The following is a 22,394-nucleotide window of genomic DNA, read 5'->3' as shown; positions in this document are numbered from 1 at the left end:
AACACCATTATAAATACTTTAGGCGAGCTATTTCAAATGTTTAAATTGGCTAACAGTCTTGTACATAGCTGGAGGAAAATAAACTCCCAATTAGTGTGTGTGAATTGATTTGCATAAAACTCCATGATGGAGGCCCCCAGTTGAGTTCTACAAGATGAGCCCCTATTGACTTATTTGACGTCTAGGACACCAACACAGTTGCAATGTGTGTAGACAACATACATGTAACGCGATGTTCACAATTCGCCATTTGATTTAACCTCATTTGGCAAACATTCCACCCGATTTAACCTCAATCTCGCACTAACACAACTGCACATGGATTAGTCAATTATTAGGTTCTTTACAGCTACAGTTAATCTCACTTTTCTTGATAGTTCACTAGTACTGTTTATATGGACTTAGAAAAATTTTGTGGACGAATCGCAAAAACAAGTTCTAATTCCATGTAAACAGTACTAGCGAACTGTTAAAAATGAGTGCCCGAGTTCATTTGTGACGTCAGCGTAAAGTATTCAATTGGCTCGAATCAAGCCTCGCCGAAATGTCAATCGACAATAGGTTCATCCGGAGTGTTCATTTGTGTTTACATTTTGCTAGCGTTGCCAATTTTATTTTGATTCTCACACCCAAAGTGGTTACGCCCCACAGCTTATTACGCGTGCTGTCCGACTATCCTACCGCTCAGTCGGACTTAAACTAGGGGCTATTATGTATGAGTAAGCCGGGCAAACTAGTGAATCACAGGTTTGCTTGCTACCGACCGGGTGTCGGCGGTCATCTCGCCCTGCGGATCCTCAGCGGCTTTGCGCTGCTTCGGCTCCTAGGCGTCGGTTATGCGGCTAAGCCGGGCAAACTAGTGAATCACAGGTTTGCTTGCTTCCGACGGCATGTCGGCGGTCATCTCGCCCTGCGGATCCTCAGCGGCTTTGCGCTGCTTCGGTTCCTAGGCGTCGATTATGCGGCTAAGCCGCATTGTACGGGTATACCTTAAAAGAGATTTCGGAAGGGTATAGGATGGTTACCGGAAGCTGCTAAAGCAGAATCTGGGAAATAAAAAGTCAACAACATCCAGCCCTACAGGATGACGACACAAATGAACCCATGAGGAATGAAGTTCATGTTTGACAATTCTCGGTGGTTTATGTACTTCGTCAGTTATGTGCGTTCGAGTGCAACGGAACTCCCATGTGAATAAGCCACTGAGAATTGAATACGGTGACATCACAAAAGAACTCGTGTATTCATTTTTGACAGCTCACTTTTACTTTTTACATGGGCTTAGAAAAATTCTTTGAGATTTATTTCGAGCGAATCTACTCGTCCATCAAATTATTCTAAGTCCATGTAAACAGTACTAGTGAACTGTCAAGAAAAGTGGGGTAAACTGTGTTACTGAAGAATCTAATTGGGTCATTAAACCGTATGCTGTTTTTGATTTTTTTCCGATGCAGCTGACGTTAAAGATACGTAATCTATTTTTTCACTGTTTTGTAATTAATACCTTGATCCCTATTCTTTTGCTGGGATAACTGTCATAAATGCTGACCCATGTGGCTAAATTCCCTATCAAGGAAGATCGATAGTGTCAAACGATCAGAAAGATGAGCTCTTTCGGTTTATGAAACAAAAGGACAATTTTATTCTTTATTTAATGACCCAATTGTCAAATGAAGTTCATCTGGCTCAGTTTATTAGGTTATGCTTGGTTCGTGTGAAACCTAAAAAAAGAAAGACAATAAAAAAATTTATTTATGTTCAAACTACTGTGCTATATACAAAAGTTTGCTGTGAAAGCATTAAAGCAAGATTAGACCCAGTTACTAGTATGATGGATGATTATCTTAAAATAGCTACATTTTGATTTCCGCACAAGAATAGTAAACAAATCGCAATAGAATAGATTTCGGCTCAAAACATGTTGCAACTAAAGCATAACCTTCAAATAGGCCTCGCATGCTCCTTGAAAATCGTTGTAAGCAGAACATACTTGTGGATATTTGCTTGGAGCGGAAACTTGTTCAAATCTTCCTTCGCGTTAGCACACCGATCACAACCCCTCCCCACCAACCATGAACGCGCGGTTAAACTGAGGACTCAAGGTTGTTGAAAAGCAAATAACAACCATACATACACACAGTAGCAAGAAAATGGGACCATAAAAGCTCCAGAACCAGCGCGGGGGGAATGCGTCGGAGTGCTGAAAATGCAACAGGTTCTATTCGATCGCAGGCTGGATTGCGTCTCCGGTACAAAAAAAAACATAATGCAACCGGTACAACCGCTTTCCCCCACGCTGCTTCCGGTCTGTCCAGAGATGCCAGATTTGCAGACAAGTCTGCAAATTCGCAGACTTTTAATTTAGGCTGCAGATTTTTTCGATGACGAAGATATTTGCAGATTTTTTAGTTTGGTTGCAGATATTTGCAGATTTTTTAGTTTGGCTGCAGATATTTGCAGATTTTTGAATATAAAGGCTTTTGGTTACACTAGCTTTCCTGACATTTTTTGTTCTTCCCAGACTTTTAAAATTATTATTGCAGACATTTGAAAAAAGTACCTGGCATCTCTGGGTCTGTCAGTGGGTCGTCGCTATAGCTGGTTTTGGGTTGCTCGAACATATGCAGTTATTTACTTTGAATAGCGTCGTTCGAGTGTTATTCGGTTGTTTACATCATATTAGTAAACTAGAAGTGCTTCCTCACCAACCAACAGGAAAATCAGTTGGATCAACGTAAGTTTCGAGCGACGATAATTTAAACTATTCAGCCGCAATCTGTGTGATGTGATTCAGTGAGTGAGTTTCATCAGGTTCTACATGGGTATCTTGTTTTGATGGAACACACACCCGATGGCGGTGAGGTGGGTGGGTTGTTGCCACAAATTGAAACCACAGCATCAATGGGTAGTAAACGGGACGTTAAAAAGCTTTGATGTATCATGTATCACATTCATGCGAAACGTGCTGAAGAAGAGTCGAAATTCACTGTTTTATGCACTTGCATTAAATAGAGCAGATATTTTCGGAACAAATTGCGGAAAACGATTTTATATTGTTTGTGCAGCTATCAAAATTTTGTCGGAATGTTATTCAACCAGATTTTTGTTGTTTTCAGCAAAAATGGTATTACGAATCCGCATTAGCGTTTCGTAAATGGGTAACTATGTACGAGCGGTAGCGTTTTTACAGTGCCCAATGTAGGAACGATTATGATTTCTCATGCTGTACAGAGCAACGGCGATAACTTCGCACCATACCCCCACCGATTACCCTCTCGGAATCGACACAGTCCGAACGACTGCCGTGTTCTCCACCAGCTACCATCTACATAATTAGTCTTGTCAGAGTTTATAGTAAGTTAAATTCTCGCAGCCTCCCTTTAAAAAACAGCAAAACTGCCTCTTTCGCTGCTCTGAGATCAACGTCAACACGCTTTGGTGTTTGTCGACAAAGGGGCAGCACAGGCACAGTCTGCCAAACAGAACAGGAGCAAGTACCTTGCTGGCGGCATTGAGGATCGTTATGCCACGGTAGTTATTGAACTCGAGTTTCTGGTTCTTCTTGAAGATACAGCCATCCAACCAATCCGAAGGTATTTCTTCTTCCACCCAGATTATCGTAATCAAGAAATAGATTACCTCGTACAGTCTGTCGCTCTCGACTTTTTGAAGTTCGGCCTGCATTCCATCCTTCCCAATGGGATAGCCTTTCGTCATTCGGCTAGCGTAGGTCGATACACTGCTTGTCCATCATCCATGATCATCATTTTGTTTGTACCTCTACTCGTTTGTCCATTCAAAAACAGCTCAAGGTGCTCCTTACACCTGGCAGCCACTACGATCTGTCAACAGATTCCCGTCCCCGGTCATTAATCATGACCGGCATCGAAGTGCTTTTCCATCTCAATTTGTTGATCATTTTGTAGAACTTCCGCGCGTCATTCCTCGCAAAGCCTCTCTTTCAGGCCTCTCTCTGCGAGTACCTACTATTTAGTCGTGCCCATGATTCTTACCAACGAAGTTTTTTCTCGACTGCCCTCAACTCACAATATCGTTTGAAGCTCCTGTTCGGACGTGTAGCCGCTGCAAGCATTCGGCTTCTTGGCTGGTTTTCTCGTTCGTCGTTCTTTTGCATACAGTCTCGAACCAGCCGTTTCACTGGTTTCCACGTGTTGTAACCAAAACTTTTGTGGCTGTTGTACTGATCACCTGTATCTCTTGTTGCGTTCAGATTATATATTGTATCTCTTGTTGACTGAAGTAACTAACTGGTAAGTAAACTAGTTTTCGTTCACAAAGAATAAACATTTCTAGGTTTCCCTTCTGCATTTGTGCACAGGAGCTTCGAGAGCTATAAAGGTGGGCATGGCTCGTGATGACGATTACAGTATTCTTAAAATGTTTCAAAATATCAAATTGTATATTTCGATCGTGAACCGACAAATGAGCCTAAATAACAAAAGTACACAAACGGAGATTTGATTAATATCTTGTAGAGGAGTAAAAATACTTCAAAATAAATATAAAAACTCATTTATAAATATTTCGCGCTTCATGAAAATCAATAAAAAACAAAACGGCGGATCCGACTTGAACTGTAAACAAACCGCCAGGCGGGTTACGCCTCTGCATTTCTAAGGTAGTGTATACGGGCGAAATTGACAGCATCATTGTTTACAAGGCCCGTAAACAGAATCGCCCTAAACAAAAACCAAATCTCGATAAACAAGAACAAAAAAAAATCTTGATCGGCTTTTTAAAATAAGTGAGGTTAAGTCATGAAATTAGTCAGGATTGGAGTATCATTCTCAGGTACACACAAAATTATTGTTTGGAAGTCGCCTTGAAAAAGAACGCCAAAGCAGACAGCAAAAAGGCGCACAACTGAGACTCTACCAAAGGCGTCAGCAGCCTACGCTGTTACGGTCCTGTTAGTCCAGAATAAAAAAACAAACAAGACAAATGCTTCAAATATCAACAAAAATAGCAAAAAATATTGCAAACTTTTTTCGCTCGTTTTCTCAGTTTTAAGAAACAAGGGGAACGGAAATGTGGTCATGGCCAGTAAAGCAGGCTGCCTTTTTAAAGTAGTAGCAAAGATCGTAGAGTAGGCTAGGGGCCGTTCATATACAACGTGGACATAAAAACCTTCATTTTTAACCCCCTCCTCCCCCTCCGTGGACAAGCGTGGACAATTCCTGTACCCCTACCCCCCCCCCCCTCCCTACGATGTCCACGTGGACTTTCCATTTTTTGGGTAATTTCATGAAAAGGGGATTTAAAAAAAAATTGTTTGTGTTAGACTACTATGGCGAAGAAGGGCAATGAAAATCGTTCAAACTTAGAATATCATCCACTTCTTCCGTCTTTTGAGATATTTTCATGGAAATATTTAATTTCTGAACGAAATTTACGAAGGTAATTTTTTATATTTACGTTTTAAAGATTCATCATAATAACATAAAATTGAAGTAACCTATGGATTTTCGAATTGGCTCGTAATTTCAACCACAAGCTTTCAAATCAAAAATTTGTGGTGTTTGACGGAGTCCCAAAAGTTTGTATCAAATGATCCAGAGAGAATTTTTTTCTCGGATTTCGTTTTCCACGTATCCTCTGATTTTTTAATGATAGTTGTCATTACACACTATGCTGTTATAGATCCTTTGACCATTTAAAAATCTTGAAAAAAAATTGAAGGTGAGAGCCCACACCAATGACAATAATTTTTTTTTTCATTTTCTTATAAAAGACAAAACTATAATGACAAGTCCACGTGGACATTAATAATACCCCCTCCTCTCTCCCCATGGACAAGCGTGGACTTTCTCGTGACCCCTATCCTCCCATAAATTTTCCACGTGGTATATGGATGGCCCCCTAGATTATCATCAGGAAGATAACCCGTACCATGAAAATTGAAGTCTCCTCGATGCCGGGAGGAGATCCGTAATATCACAAAGTTGCCGGTTCCCAACATAGAACTAACCAATCTTGCATTAAGTTGAATTTCTGGTTGAAATATCACGTGGTTTTTGATGTTCCTGGAAGCGTTGGAAGCTCTTTGTTTATTCTGAATTGACTAGTTGCTGTTAGCTTCGGATTTGTGGCGGAGTTTTTTCTTGCTGGTATATTTAGCGGCCTTTCAAAAGAGCGAAAAAATATTGTTACGAGGACTCAGACTGTAATTAGTGCAATACTGCATGCAAGACGCGCGGGACCAACAAACAACCAATCATGCAGATGATCCTTGTCGAAGAAGACGAAAGCAGTCTCGCCAAAAGGTCACCCGACACTAGTTTGAAGGTTCAGTTCGATTGTCAGTCAAAATCGTCGCTCACTGGAGCAAGGGGTCATTGAAACAGACATTCCCGTCCTTCAGAAGATCCACGCATGCCAAGCTCGAACCGATAACTACACCATCGATCTCAACTTTGTGAGCGGGCATGTAAACGCGTTAGTTTCTCATGAAAGTCTTGTTGCCAGTAACGTCATTTGTTTGCTTTAGACAAAATATCACAATTCTGAGATTATCTAGGCGAACTTTCGAGATGTCTGATACAGCTGAATATTTCTGTGTCTGGTGGCATATTAGAATACTTCGCGTACGGTCGAACCCAGTTCAATATATTTGATTTTAAATATAAGTTCAGATCTTTGGCGTCGAATCTTGCTCGGCATCCATTTTAGGATCATTTGGGTCAATTCAGGAGTACACTTAATATACGGTAGAGTGTCAATATTTATGGTCTTCCTGAAATTTCAAATTGGACACACCTCAAAAGTATTGGTACCTCGAAAATGTCCCCATGTAAAATTTGAGCGCAATCGAAAAACAATGGCATGAAGTTTCTAGATATGGTGTAATGTTGAAAAAATGTCTTTGTGTACAGGGAATATTTTTGAATTGAAATGGGACTTCAGTTTTGAAATGTAGTTTTTATTTTTTTATGCCAAATGTTTTAGAAGTCAATGAAATGTCAAAATCTGATGTCAATTCGAAATGGATTTTCATTGGAAGTTTGAAAATTAAAAGTACCAGAGAGGCAACTTTTGTCAATACATTTTTTTATGAGAAGATACAAGATCCGTTGTATCATGCAGTTCTAAGACATTTGACATAGAAAAAAATTGAAAATAGCCTTTTCAAACCCCAGTATCTACTCAAATCCAGATTTTTACAAGTTTCATAAAGGTTATCTTAAAATAAAATTCAGGATGACAATAGATCTTGACGCTTCATTATATCCTAAGCCATTTAGCATAAAGAATGGGATTAAATTTTTGAATATTTTAAGGGTCCTTTTGTGTTTTTTCATGGGGGAAAATCTTTGCACTTTGGCCGTTTTGCGCAACCCTTTAATCACGTCCGATTGAGCTAAATTTTTATTTTGTTGATATCCGTCTGGTTACTAAATTCGATTATCACCTGTTTTCCATACAAGCCATTGGCATTCTAATATACAGCCGACCGAATAGATGCTCCCTCCGTCGCCTTCAAACACCTAGCGTCAACTGATTTCCTAAACATACAGTAAAATATTTGTTGCTGGAATTTACAAGACATGAACGATAGTCAAACATGAATTATTTAGGGAGAAGGTGGGCCATTTCCATGCACACAAATTATTATTTGAAGGGCGAACTGAAAAAGAAAGTCAAAGTAAACACCAAAAGGGCGCAAAACTGATACTCCGCCAAGCGCGCCAGAAGACCACCCTAGGGTTCTGAGCCTATCAAAAAAAAGCGAATATGATCAGCAGAAGCGAGTATGGTCAAAAGCAACAATAAAGATAGCAGTCTGTGTCGTGACTTGAGGATCGTTGTCGTTCCGCCATGGCTAGGATTACTTTAAATAAATGCACTATCACAAGTAACTTCCACACGTTTATTTAATATTCTGATCTCCTGATCTGCTCGTGACAAAATCTGCTTCAAAACTGAAACTCTTCCCAATAACTGTTACCTATTTATATTGTCAAGCGCTAACGGTTCCTATGGCAACTCTTTTATTTTGCTATTCGTGTCCCAGGTATTTTGTTTGTTATGCGAGAGCTTTTTAATATTTGAACGGTAACTAAGACAACAGCTCCAATATATAATATGTTTGTTATGTTGTAATGTTCGAACGTTACTAGGTAACTAGGAAAACCTATGTTATATTATATATATAAAAGCAAGTGTTCCCAATCTTCAAGTTGTTTCTTGATTTGTTTCCAGTTATTCATATATTCTCTACAGTATGCATGATCTTATTTAACACGGCAAATGTGTTTGCTTTGCTGGATCTTTCAAATTTTTACAACCTGTAAAATATAAGCAAATAGATTTTTGACCGTCAGAATCTAGTGAGCACTACTGAATGTTGCTCGTGGGGATCATTTTCTGTTGCGAGGAACCATTTGCTGCACCATCTATTGCAGCTTGGTGACCGGTCAATTGTCGCACAGTGGCACGACTAGTGAAAAAAAACCAAAAATATTTGTCTTGTAATTCATTTGAAAATATTCATTTTATTTTTCTCTCAGTTTGAATAAAAGTATCTCAAAATTTTACCGCAATCGGATGGAAAATGAATCTTTAACATGTCGTTGAAACAAGTGATGTCGAAGATTTCTGTACAATTTAATTCATTACAATTATTAACACCTTAGAAATTCAAATGGCACTATCTCAAGAACCACAAGGCCGATTGGAGTAGCAATTGAGAAGTTCAATGTCATATCAGTAATTTATCATTATACGTCTTCCAGTTTTTGAGATGGTCTCCCATGGGTAACTTATCATGAATCTGACTTAAAATTTAGTGTAGTTTCATAACATACAGGCCCCTGTGCTTTTTGCGCCGAAGTTATTATATCTATGTTTTTGAAAATACCCATATGGAGACGCCCTGTAGCTCATAAATCTCCTTACAAATTGGTTGTCTAAACAATCTCATATTACTAAAAATTAGTAATTTTTACTAGTTTTGTCAATCATTACTATCCAATGTGATTGGGTACTACGATTAACGTGTATATTAACCCTTTAAAGACCAACGCCTTCAAATGGGTTTACATAAATGTAGTCGTAAAATAGAAATATGTAATTTCAAAATTAATTGCAGAAATGAATTCAGAAAATTAGTTAAAACCCCAATTTTAGCCACATAGACCAATTTTTATAATTTTGTCACAGCTCTGTATGAACAGGTGCGATTGTCGTACACGTCCGTTTCGTCGTCCGACTTACGGCCGGATGATTCTACCTGCTTCTTGTACATGCGTGTCACGATCGTCTATGTGCCTGTGCCTGTGTTAGATGTTTCGCTGGGGGTATTGGCTTTTAGCTTTAAGGTACTGGACGAAGTCGTGATCATTGGCTGATTAGAAGTTTGTGGCTTAGCAGAAGATATCGATGCTCGTACGCCTTCTAAGATCTTTAGCATTAAAAAAATTAAAAGCTGCATTTCCAAATTCAATCTTCTCAAACTTAAAACGGTCGGTCTTCAGAAATGATAAAACTGTTAATTATCGTCTGAATCTTGTCGTTTTATCATTGTAATAAAACGGTCTACTCTTGTTTGACGACAATAAATAAATACATAAATAAATCAACGGCTACTATAATTGGACTGGCTGGAAATACATCATCTATGATTCAAAAGACCAGCTCATGATTCAAAGAAGGATACTATTAGTATTTTTTTTCCGAAGAAGATGAAGAAAGAATAAAGGCTGTTAGAGTAATGCTCTGAAACCACCATTTACAAACTCTTTTTTTACGAACGAAATTCGAAATAACGAGCTCTTTTTTACGGAGTTAAGTTCGTAAAAAAGCAATATGGGTATTTTCGGATTTGGATTGTCGAATACATCACGGAGATCGATGTAGGAAACTGTTTTGAAAAGCAAGATGGCGACTTCCAGTTTTTAACACATTCTCTATAAAATTGGCAATATGAATCATTTTGGATTGGGGTTGACGCGTACATGACGGAAATCGATGTCGGAAGTCATTTCGAAAACTAATATGGCGAGTTGAGGTTAATTGAATATAATCTCAACAATATGAATAGGTACTTTCGAAGTGGGGTTGACGAGTAAATGACGAGAATCGATGTCGGAAGCCATTTTGAAAACCAGAATAACAACTTCCGGTTTAGATAAATTCACTATAACCTCAACAATGCGGATATTTCCGGAATGGGGTTGACGAGTACATCAAGGAAATCGACCTGGGAAGCAATTTTGAAAACCAAAGTGGCTACTTTCGATGGAGATAAATTCTCTATAATATTTTTTTTATTTTTTTATTATAGAGGTTTTAACCTTAAGGTCATCGCCTCTTTTCAGGTTAGATAGATCTCTTTTAGAAAAATCTCTAACTCTATGTGCGGGGTTGGGAATCGAACCCAGGTGAGCTGCGTGCAAGGCAATCGATTTACCAACTACGCTATGCCCGTCCCCTCTCTATAATCTCAACACTATGGATATTTTCGGAAAGTGGTTGACGAGCATATTACGGAAATCGATTTTAGAAGCCATTTGAAAAACAAAAATTGATACTTCCGGTTGAGATAAATTCTCAATAATCTCAGCAAAATGGATATTTTCGGAATAGGGTTGACGAGTAGATGACGGAAATCGATGTCGCAAGCCATTTTCAATACCAAATTGGCGACCTTCGATTTAGATAAATGGTCTACAATATGGGTATTTCAGAATGGGGTTGAGTAGATGACGGAAATCGATGTCTGACGCTATTCAACAATTCAAAATGGCCACTTCCGGTTTAGATAAATTCTCTGTAGCCTAAACAATGACCGTATTTTCAGAATGGGATTAACAAGTAGATGACGGACATCGAAATCGAAAACCATTTTTTAAACAAAAATGGCGACATAAATTCTTTATAACCTCATCGATATGAGTATTTCCGGAAAATTTTGTAGTACACATATAGGGATAGATATAGTGATGATATGGTTATAGAAGATTTAGCTCAACCGGAAGTCGCCATCTGGGCCTTCAAAATTCGATTTCTCATCGATTTCTGTCAGCTACTCGTCAAGTCAATTTAAATCCTTATGGAAACGTTTAGAGAGAATTTCGTTCGACCGAAAGTCGCCATCTTCGTTTCCATCAACTACTCGTTAAGTTGAAAGTTAAAAGTGGAACAACTCATAGAATGAGTAACATGCAGGATGAAAAATTGTATTGATATGTGGCCAACGTTCCGAACAATGATCAGACATTGGGTAGAAATCACACGATTATTCCGATTTTCATTACTCAGTCTCTGAGTAAGTGCGGTTTTTATTCGCTGAGTTATACGAGCGGATAGAGAGACAGAACGTTGACACATTTTCAACGGAGCGTCATTGAAAAATGAATACGCCCTCTAAACGATGAATTGTAGAACTAACCATTGTAAACCTATAGATGATTGATTGTATGTACTAAAATTAGATCAAACATACCATTCAGCTACACTCAATAGTATTTTTGCAGATCAAATAAGTTCAAACAAATCGACTCTGACTCCTAATCTTATGTATACAGTGTCACCTAGTGCCGAAAATATGATATCCATGTAAATTGTTGAAGAATTCCACACAGCTTTTAAGTTCCTACGTTCTGTAGCAAGAAATATCTGATTTAGTTCAAATTTGGAGCAGACAGTCCTGGTTGAACTAGGAACCGAATCAGGAACGAGCCAATGATGGTGCTTATTTTCTCCCTCTAAAGGGCACTGTGTAAACTGTTAGGTATCTGTTAGTTTAAGACTTATGTATGTCGTTCCTTTTTTTTCGTTTCATTATCAGCGTATGTCCTTTTTGCCCTCTTGCACAATTTCCCGGTATCCAGCAAAATAGTTCCATTCCAGTCACGATTGCAAGCGCGCTGCTACATATTTTGACGTCATATTGCATGCATATCTTCTGGCTGTGTATGCTAGCCGTGGTTGCATGCCGGTAAGCTTCACATAGTCCCAGTATATTATCCTTCCTGGCCTGGCTGCTGGCGGCGAATCGGGACGACCCTGGCCGCTCATCGGAGGTTGACGTGCTCCACAGCCATGAGCTCATTATCGAGGGTTGAATAAGTTTTCTGTTTCAGCAACCAACAGCGACGGTGTTGATGAAGGGCGTTTCACTTTTTTCTTCTAAGCCTTCCTGCCTTATGGGGGTCGTTTATTTGCGGAAGAATCGCTTTGGCAGACTAAAAGTAGCAAGTTGGTTTTTACATGCCATGAAGTTTTGATTTATATTAGTAAGGTGAAATTTATGGAATAAATTTAGCTAGCTTTTCTGAATAGCCTTTTCAAATGTTATTAATTTACCAGAGAAAATGAATCGAAACAAATCTATAAGGTGGCACTTTTGTAAATGGAAGTACCCCATTCTAGTTGCTTGACTTTCATAAAATTAACTATCGGATAGCTTTCAACGACAAATCTGACAATGATTTTTTTGAAATTGACTCGATTTACACTCATCTCGTTTTGTTGTCTAGTAAAAGAGAAATATTAAACTAACAAACATTCCTTAAAATTTGTTAACAGAAATCGTCTACGTTTCAGTAATAACAACCGGTCATAATATAATAACTTCTAACATCGCTTTCTGTAGCTTAATCTGAACACTACTCAAGATTGGAAAAAACAGGAGATATTTTTTTTCTGAATAGTAAAAAGTGTACGCGGAAATCTAGTGTATCCATCAGTTAATAACAACTAAGCTACTTTCACAAACGGATGCCCTTCTATCATGAACGACTTGTGTTGAGTTTGTATTTTTTTTCTGTTAAAAATAATCTTTGGTACTCTTTCAAGTGACACACTGTCTTTCCTTAGGAAAAATATACGCTTCGGTTTCTCCGATGTTACCATAGGAGAATTGTATTCCGGATCACCGCAAACATCAACGTATCTCTACTAAACAAACTTCTATCCTTTCGGTCGTCTGCGTAGTTACGATTCGTTGCCATGGGCAACCAAAATGCTAGCCGGCGGCACCGCACCTACACCTAAGTACCTATTTTAAAATTAAACAATCGACCATCATTTATTCAACTCGTATAATTGGAATAAACGGCGGCCGGTATGGGCGAGTGCAAATTATCTCCCAATCGTACGCACTGTTCGTCGTCGATGTCGGTTTATCGCGCGCAACCTGCTACTGCTCCAGCTTGCTGTCGGTGTGCGTGTGTAGTAATTGGTCTCGGTTCACCGTTGTGTGTTATTTTAATTGAATTCCGCGAAAAAAATTAAAATTAATTGTAAATAACCGATCTCTTCGTTGGAAGCATCCTATTGCGGGCGGTTCAATTGGGTACAGGCAAACAAAAAGCTGTGTGCGTATCATCTTCGAGGCTGGCAGGTTTTTGGAACCTGACACGATTTACACCCGAGCAGAGCAGGTGGGTGGTCCACTGCCACTAGCAATAATTGCAACCAACAATAATGACAGTGATCAACGACGGCAGGAGAGACGAGACTGAGCAAAAATCGTTATGGAATTTCGTCACCGCCTCCGCCAGACATCAGCCGGTTGTACTCGGTGTAGTTCTTTATCATCCTGGCCCGGTCCAGCGACTCCCGCATGAGTCGTTCGTTTTCCTGGCGAACTGTAACGAGAGAAATGGGGAGGAAAATTGATTACTGTTGCGAATGTAATCTATCATCAATTTTTGTCGAATGCCAACGATGCCAAAATTGTCCTAATTAGTACGCTCGTATCACATGGGATCAGCCAGCGGCGGTGGCATGCACGGGAAAGCGAAAATGAACCCAAGGACTTAATTGCGATTTAGCACCGATGTATCGAAAATGATAGACGGAAAAATCTGTTTATAAATTTACGAAAATTATATTTAAGCTTCTAAAATCATGAAGAATGATTCTCGTATTGATGAAGCTATTTCTGATTCTACAAAACTTGCCATAATGATTCATGGCGTTACACCGAAACAATCAGTTTTGGATGATTGCTATCATTATTATCTCCTGTACACAGAAAAAAATATTTTGTAATTTTAAGTTTATTTTCATGCACATATTTGGAACATGAATATAAATGTAAAAATAAGTTCCACAACAAATACACACGACTTGTCGTGCTTTCTTTAACGAATTTTATTACAATATTACACTTGGATTGAAAATTACAGTTTCTTTAAACGGTAAACCAATGCACTTCAATGTATTTTTACTCGAACACTGCTGTAAAATGAATGACATGTAATATTACACGAATGAAAGCGTAAAATTGCATGCTGTTTGATGCTCCAATTGATTTTAACGTAATTTTCAATCAAATTTTTTATTCAATCGTTGTATGTTTACATTCGTATTGATTTACTTATGATCCTCTGCTTATGATCACTGCCATGATTCTGAATGCTTTTATTTTATTTTTATTATAGAAGTTTTAACCGTAGGGTCATTCGCCTCTTTGAGCTAGAGAAATCTCTTTTTGGGAAAATCTCTAACCCTAGGTGCGGGGTCCCGTCCCCATATTCTGAATGTGATATTCATTGTATGGTTCAGATATGTGCGGGCGTAGGGACTTTACGATCGCGTGTATCATCGTGAAGGGCTCGAGCGTTTGTGTGTTATTGTGTTTGATCGCGTGGGCGTTTGTAAGTCGCGTGTGCTAGCGTGTATGTGACTTCGCGTGGATATATTTGATTTTATAACCGAGTGGCCATTCGCATAGGTGCGTGTGTTCTTGAATGATCGCGAGGACCGCGACTCTGATGCTTAATTTTCAGTGTACGGTTCAGATACTAGAAGAGGGTTCCCTCATATCACTAGAGATCCCGTTTATGTAGCCATGGAATGTGTGTTTTAGAGAATATGTGCGTCATTATTTATTGGTCCAATTGAAAGCATGGACCTAGGTTTCCAGGGCGGATAGTAGGGACTTCAGGACGTAACCTATACATGATCGTGCGAACATGGGCATTTGTAGGTTCACTTTTGGGACCGCGTATGTAAATTTATAAGTGCCAAAACGGTAACTTAATCATCGTGGTGTTATCCTGGTTGCGAGATCTTGGGTGTAGGTGTGCGTGGATGGCCGCGAAGGGCTTCAGTGTTTGAATGTTAACATGTTTGTCACTTGCGCTAGTGTTTATGTAACGCGTCCCGGTCGCGTCGCCATGGAACGTATTCACTAGACAATATTGGCGTCATTTTTTGTTGGTTCAACTCAAGGCATGGATCTAGGCCGCTAAGACCGAAGGAAGAGTTTCCGGACGTAACCGATGCATTATCGCGCGAACATGGGTGTTTTCTTCTAGTCCGCGTTTATAAGTTTATTAGTGCTAAAACATTCACTTAATCACCAGGGTTTTGCGAGACTGCGGGAATGTTGCCAGGGAACGTGTTGTTTAGTGAATATGACTAGGGCCGTGGATAAGGAAGTTTCGAATGTGATCGATTTCTAATTTAAGATATAGTAATAAAAGGAAACATAAAATGCCGAATAAAGAAAAAAATGCAAGGAGATTAACTAGAAGTTTATAAATTTATTGATATTATTTGAGTTACATGAGTTGTGGAAAAGCAAACTAGTAGAAGTACAACAAAAACAGACTAATTAAGTAGAATAAAAGCGCATATGTAACATACACTCAAACTATTTAAACTCGTTTAAATGCTAGCAAATGATCTTTCAGAAATTTATCATGCTATGCTGACCGGAAATGGATGATTCACGTGTGCCAGTAAATTAATCGTGCCAAGTTATCCAATCCGATTTTTCCGAATGAATCGAATTGAATGCACGAATTGAACACCGGAAAAGTGGATGGATTACCTACTATTCTATCATATACGCCCGCTCTGCATCCATTCCCTGACCCAGCTGTCACAAATTTTTGGACGAACACATACACAGATAGACATACTATTAGCACATAACCAGGCCCGACGAGAGGGGGGGGGGGGGGTCAGGCGGGGCAACTACCCTCGGGCTCGGGTCTGTTTTGGGGGCCCGCATTTTTAACTGAAGTTAATTTATTTTAATTTAATTGTTGAAGTTTATTGTTTCTGTTGGCACTGCAAATATATAACAATCAACTACGTTCCAGTCTTTCCAATGGTTTTCTGAAGTACCTGAACGTAACCCTATTAGATTCATTTAACAGTGCAATTGAACCATTCTTGTTTCATTTATCGCAAGTGTTTTTAAAAGTGTTCGTAAAAAAGGTTTGAATACGCACAGTACAGTATGAAGTTGTATACAATTTAACATATTCTTAGCTAACTAATAAAAATTTTGGATATTTTCGGAATGAGGTTGACGAGTAGATGACGAAAATCAATGTATGAAGCCATTTTGAAAACCAAGATGACGAATTCCAGTTAAAAAATCTGTATAACCTAAAATATTGACATTTTCGAAATAAGGTAATCATAGAACAGATATAGATATATTGATTTATGATGCGGATGATATGATTATAGAAAACTTTTCTCAAACAGAAGACACTATCTTGGCCTCCAAAAGGGCATCGCTCATTTACTCGTCAAACCCGCTTAAAAATACCCTCATAGTTCATACAGAAATTGTTCGAAATAGCTCCAAGCTACCATTTCTATCATCTACTTGTCAAGCCCGTTTCAAAAATTCCCAAATTGTTAGGGTTATCGAGATTATTGTTCAATCGGAAGTCTCCATCCTGGATTTCAAAAAGGTACCAAATATCCATTTTCATCATGTACTTGTCAAGCCCGTTTCGGAAATACCAATATTGTTAGGGTTATCGATAATGTTGCTCAACCAATTTATTTTAGTAAGAATGTAAAGCGAACTTTTTTTACGATCTAAATTCCAAAAAACGAACACTTTTTTACGAACTAATTCAATTCACGAACCCATGGCTTGGTTCGTAATTTGATGAAGAAAAATATGGGAATTTAACTGGACATTTATTCTACCCATTAGTTTTCACCGAAAGTTGAAACTCTTTCTCTCACAGCTCTCTGTCTCAGTCTTTTTAACAACAGACTTTGCTGTAGGATCCCAGTCATCGCATTCGTAATGTTTTTCCTCTGAATGTTAGCACAAATGTAACAACTGATTCCCAAACCGATTATACCATGTTCAGAAACCGGTAAAGAAAATTCGTTCAGGTCATAGTGACAAGTGCAATAGCTGCACCCAGTACCTCAAAATCAACAGCATGTACCAACAACAAGAAACAAGGCAGCATCAGTGGTACGAAATTTCTCATTTACATGCTTATTTCTGATTAATTTGCTGAAAACAATATTCAGTTTAAACGCTCCCCTCATTCGTTCGCTTCCAAACTGACTGAAATTTTATGAAGAATCGAATGGTTGAGTGCAGAGGAAATATAAATTCATTCACCAACCAAAGCATTCATTTGTTATTATGTGGACAGTTTGAAGGCAGAAGTTCTTTTACATTTTCGAGCATAACTGAACTGCGTAATCTATATCTGGTGCACTTTCGCTTGATAATCCATCTCAGAGCTAGCATAGAAACAAGGTTCAATTTGCTTCTGAAACCGAACATATGCGGACATGAATGCTTTGTACCGAAAAAGCGAAGGCCGAGGGAAACAGGGATGTCAATTTTTCTAAGCTCTGATTCTGGGCAGCATTAACGATGGTAGTATTAACGTGAGTCAAGGGAGCATGAACGATGCCGATATGGACTGTATGGCACCGCCGCAAAAAAGGATTCCAATTGTATATGCAAGTCGGACGTAAGTCATTCTGATGGCCAGCCACAAATATTCTTTTATTAATTTTTCTTTTTTCCATCTATTACATGTTTAAAATACTGACGACTCTGTTAAGCTAACGCATTGAATCGTGCCAAATAAACAATTTTCATAAAAAATAGTTTATTTGAAACTGTCTCATCCGTATAATTTCTCTAATCGATATTAAAATAAGAAGTCATAAATGGTAGGGCCCGTCAGTACTTCAAACCCCGGGGCCCGGCACGGCTCTCGACGGCCCTGATAACAATTGTACACTAGTACTAAAAGCTACGATTATTACTAAACTAACACTAGTAGACTTTTATATTTCTTTAATTAGCCTGTTCACGATAACGAAGCCGACTGACCAATCGGCACACAATAACCCCCACTGCGAGCCGTATCCACCAATAAGCTGTGGAATAATGTTTGCAAACACGGCCCAACCAGTCGACCACGCAGGGCGCATAGGCTAATGGTTGATCGTTATTTTGGGCTGATGCAGAGTATGAAAAACATAAAACATAAAGAAGGCCCATAAGCCCTCTCGGTCTCCTCAATGCATTAGAATCGAGGTGTAATGCAATAACCATCTTAAATAATTGTCTGTTAGAGGTCTGTTAAAGGTTAGAGGCTGATGCACGAAACACGCTTGATGTTTGCAATACCGTTAAACCCATCAACCTAAGAATATAGAAATGGATGGAAATAAAAATAACTACGACCAAAATACTATGCATCAGAAATAATTTCATGAGATATTGATCCCTCAATAACGTTCTGAATGTTGTGAAATAGTCCACGAGCAAATATCAAGACTTTTTATTGCATACACTAATCCACAACCCGAAAACCAGATCGTGATCATGGTCTAGTGCATCATGAATCGGTCCACGATGGTGCTGCGCGAACGTGAAATGCAGCAGAACATCGAGGGCAAGGTGGCCTCATTATTCCGCCCCTTGAATCGGGAGATCGGAGCAACCGGCCAAACGGTGAAAAAGCGTCACTCAAGGGCGGCCGCAAGGTGCTTAGAGTTCTAAGGTGATTCGTCTTTGGCAGTAAGCAGGTGAGGAGTGAGGTAAGCATGCAGCAGACTTCGGGAAGAAAAATTACAGCGTACAACTTTGTTTACCCACTGAAATCCAAGCAAACATATGGAGAGAACTAGTAAACAATGTTGTTAGCTGTCGTTTCTAAAACCAACATGGCTGATCGGCGTTTTTGAGGATCGTATCACCTGAGAATAAAAACTCCTTGGTCGGCCGTATCTGAACAGCAGAAGGAGCGGCCAAAGGTACTGGTGAAAAAAAATCATTCCGGCGAAGAGCAAATACTATAATGGACTACCAATCCCAGCTGCGACCTAAAAATTGCGGTAGATCCACTTCTCTTGCGGTAGATCTACTCCGATAATTGCGGCCAACACGGAGGAGAAGCTTATCACCAAGGCAACGAAAGAACCGAAGACCATGGTGACATTCATTTTTTCATTGACCATGACTAAGGTTCTGCCGCAAAGATAGAGTATCGTAGCATTTTTGCAGAAGGCTCAATCATCGTATGGTTTAACCATCACCAGCACAACAGATGAGTACCTAATTGCCCATTATTTCTGTTTATTTTATTGTACGATCCAAACTAATTTCACGCGAAGAGATTTTCCGCGCGAAGTCCTATAGACGATACCATATGACGTGATAACAAAACTGAGCCATGGACGGTGTTACTACAGCCCAAAGAAACAGAAAAGCTGAAAATATGCAGCAAGCATTTCTTGGGCCGTCATGGCACACAATTTTGCCGTGCTGGAGATCAGTAAGGTCGAACCTTGCCGCTTGTGTCTTGTGGTTTGTAGTCTTAAACAGATGAAGGAGATTGCTGGCGATAGTCGTTTAACGACAAATTACCGTATCTATGTCTCACCCTGTGACGTGGAAATAGATGGCGTGGCTACCGAGACGGGTCGCCCGTGCAACGATCAGCTCAGGGACGGGATTGACCAAATCAAAAAACCCTTGCTACAGACGGTAACAATACTGGAATGTAAGTAATGTTTTAAATGGCGGCAAGTAGAACTACGCTAAGTCAGACTCGCTTCATGCAAACTTCGATGGGTCATGATGGGAAGGTTTCGTCTACTTGACCAACTGCCTCACTGTGTTAAACGGTCAAGCACTGGAGCAATAAATTTCGGTGTAACCAATTTGGAGAGAAACATGAGGACAATTCCGGTAGAAAAAATACTGAAAAGGGTACTCACTGTGGGTAGAGTCCCCTTGATGTAATGTCAAGTCGTGTGTACAAGCTGTGCGTGTAGAATCTGAAATGACGCTCAAAAAGCGTAAAAAAGTAGCGCAAAGATTGCCAAAAATTGTCTCCTTCTCGATACAAATTATATCCATCTCCCCTGGCTCCTGGTTGGTTTTCTTCCGCACCAAATATAAGCCATTTAACATCATCGATATATGCGGGATCTAACTAAGCAACAATCGACCGTACATGAAGAGGTCTTGTCTACGTACCAGTCTGGGAAGTAGAGATTGACGGTGTGGTCTCAGACAGGGGCCTTATTTGCGAATAATGGGGTTGGATTCTACAAGAACCCTTTGCTTTATTCTGGTTTGTAAGCAATTGCGTTCGGTAAAAATCGAGGAGTATAAGAAAACAACTAATTTCCCATCCGCCTCCTTTTGAGCCTTGCGCATGATCTGCTCTTCTACACTTTTGTTCTTTTGAACATGGCTCATCTAACTGTTCGCCTTTTCGTGCCACGGGGCATTACCCAAGTAGCACGCTTTGTTCAGTGGCGGATCCAGGGGGAGGGTCCTGGGGTCCGGACCCCCTCCGAAATTTTTTAACCTTTTGAGAAATTTTAAATTAGTTTTAATTTTATACTAGTTTTAAACATAAAATAAGTTGAAACCAAATTTTACCACCAAAACTGATTTTCATTAAATGAGTTTTTGACGTATAATTTATTGTACAATGTTCATTCCAAAATCAAAATTTCGGACCCCTCCCGATTTTTTTTCTGGATCCGCTCCTGTTTGTTACTGTATAGTATTTGTAACTCTCTTGGTAACAACTATGTTATGGGAAAAGCGCACTTTGTTTGTATGTTGTGCAACATGTTTCAAATTTCAGCAAAATAATGAAAACAATAGCTGTGCCATTTATCGAGCACTGGGTAGTTGGACACTTCTGTTTCAGGGTGGAATGGCAAACAAAGAGGCATTTGCAACTTGTAAGACTGTTTGTGCAAGTTAGCAAAGCTTCTGATTAGTTTCACAACTGTTATTGATGTTTGCATACTTAACACTATTGGCCAGCTCTATAGTTACATAGTTGCACAATCAGTTTAAAAACCCGTGGAAATTCTTTTCAAATATATCCAACAATAAAAAATATTGTGTAGCAGTTGTGCAACATTTAAAACTTTCAACAAGTTGCAATTGCTACTTGGGTAACTTCCCTCGTTGCAAACAATTGGGCCTACAGCTATCTGATTTTTTTTCCTATTGTGGAGAGACTCCGTATGATCTCTCGACATATCCCGCATATAAATTATTTGGGGAAAAATTGAAGCACTCTTTTAAAGAACGCTCCGAGAATCAATGCTAAAGAGGGTTACTCTACTGGCCCCAACTAATTTCTACGCTTCCTTATTCACTAAAGAGCGAGAGTCTAACCATCCCATTGTGGGAACATTTTCGAATGTGCCATGTAAATTTTCAAAGGAGGAAAGTCATTTTCTCACCTTAGCTTCCTCGTAAAAGCCTGAGAGTGTCTCTTGAAGGGTGCTGTTACAAAACCGAAGTAAGCGTTTTCTGGTCTTGGAAATCCTAGAAACTAGCAGGAATTTTCACCTAGGGCATCAAAAACTCCAAGTGTCCCTACATTTCAGTCCCAACCTTTTTCCCAGGTTTTACATCATGCATTTGCATTATGTAAAACCAGGGTAACTTCCGATGTAGATCTTCCACAACATTAGGGAGGAGTATTTTTGAGGATCTGTGCTCAGAATTGTGCGCGAAAAGGTCCTATAAGCACTTTTTAAAGTCAGATCACCCGATTTTTTTTCCCGAATATACGCGACGCTAGAAGAGCAAATGAAAAATTTGACGAAAGCTGAAAAACGTGGTTATTGGCACCGGTTCGTCGACTGACTAACGAGACAAACAAAGTTTCATCCGGTGGATAAAGCATACGTTATGTGTTAGATACACGGAATACACGGAACCAAAAATCGTTCCATGTAGATCCTCACTCCAACAATAGACGTTTCGCGATGAAATGAAAATACTGTATATAAACGTTTATGATTGTTCGAACGTTTATCTGACAGCAAAGATGCTTGCGCTAAGCATAGTAGTGCGCATATCACCGTAACGTTCGTCAGATGATGACGGCTATGCATCGCTTCTACGCTAATTATTATGACAGTAGTGGTGAGGGCAATCATAACAGAGCCTGTGCTGCACACATTCTCCCCTACAAATCTGATGGTTTTATATTAACCTATCAACAACTGAATCAGTCAAAATAAAACGGCAAAAACGAAGTATTGCTTCTTAATCCGACAGTTTCGGTGATTTTATTTCACCTTTATCAAGGAGTCTATAAAATGAAAATATTTCCGTTACTGTTGTCTGTTTGTCTGTGGTT

The 22,394-nt window shown here is 39.3% G+C and overlaps 1 protein-coding gene across 4 annotated transcripts in view; it reads right to left on the bottom strand.

The window, feature by feature from the left end:
* Positions 1–10,717: 10,717 nt before the first annotated feature.
* The window catches only part of LOC131689068 (uncharacterized), a 492,270-nt gene continuing 480,593 nt past the window's right edge, over positions 10,718–22,394 (bottom strand). For all 4 annotated transcript variants that reach the window (XM_058973851.1, XM_058973852.1, XM_058973854.1 and 1 more), the window contains one exon: positions 10,718–13,613. In XM_058973851.1, the coding sequence (XP_058829834.1) occupies positions 13,498–13,613 (116 nt within the window). In that variant the 3' untranslated portion in view covers positions 10,718–13,497. The remainder of the gene's footprint in view (positions 13,614–22,394) is intronic.

Source organism: Topomyia yanbarensis, chromosome 3, assembly GCF_030247195.1.
Source record: "Topomyia yanbarensis strain Yona2022 chromosome 3, ASM3024719v1, whole genome shotgun sequence".
NCBI lineage: Eukaryota > Metazoa > Arthropoda > Insecta > Diptera > Culicidae > Topomyia > Topomyia yanbarensis.
Note: the sequence above shows the minus strand (reverse complement) of the source record. Positions and strands in the feature narration are given on the sequence as shown.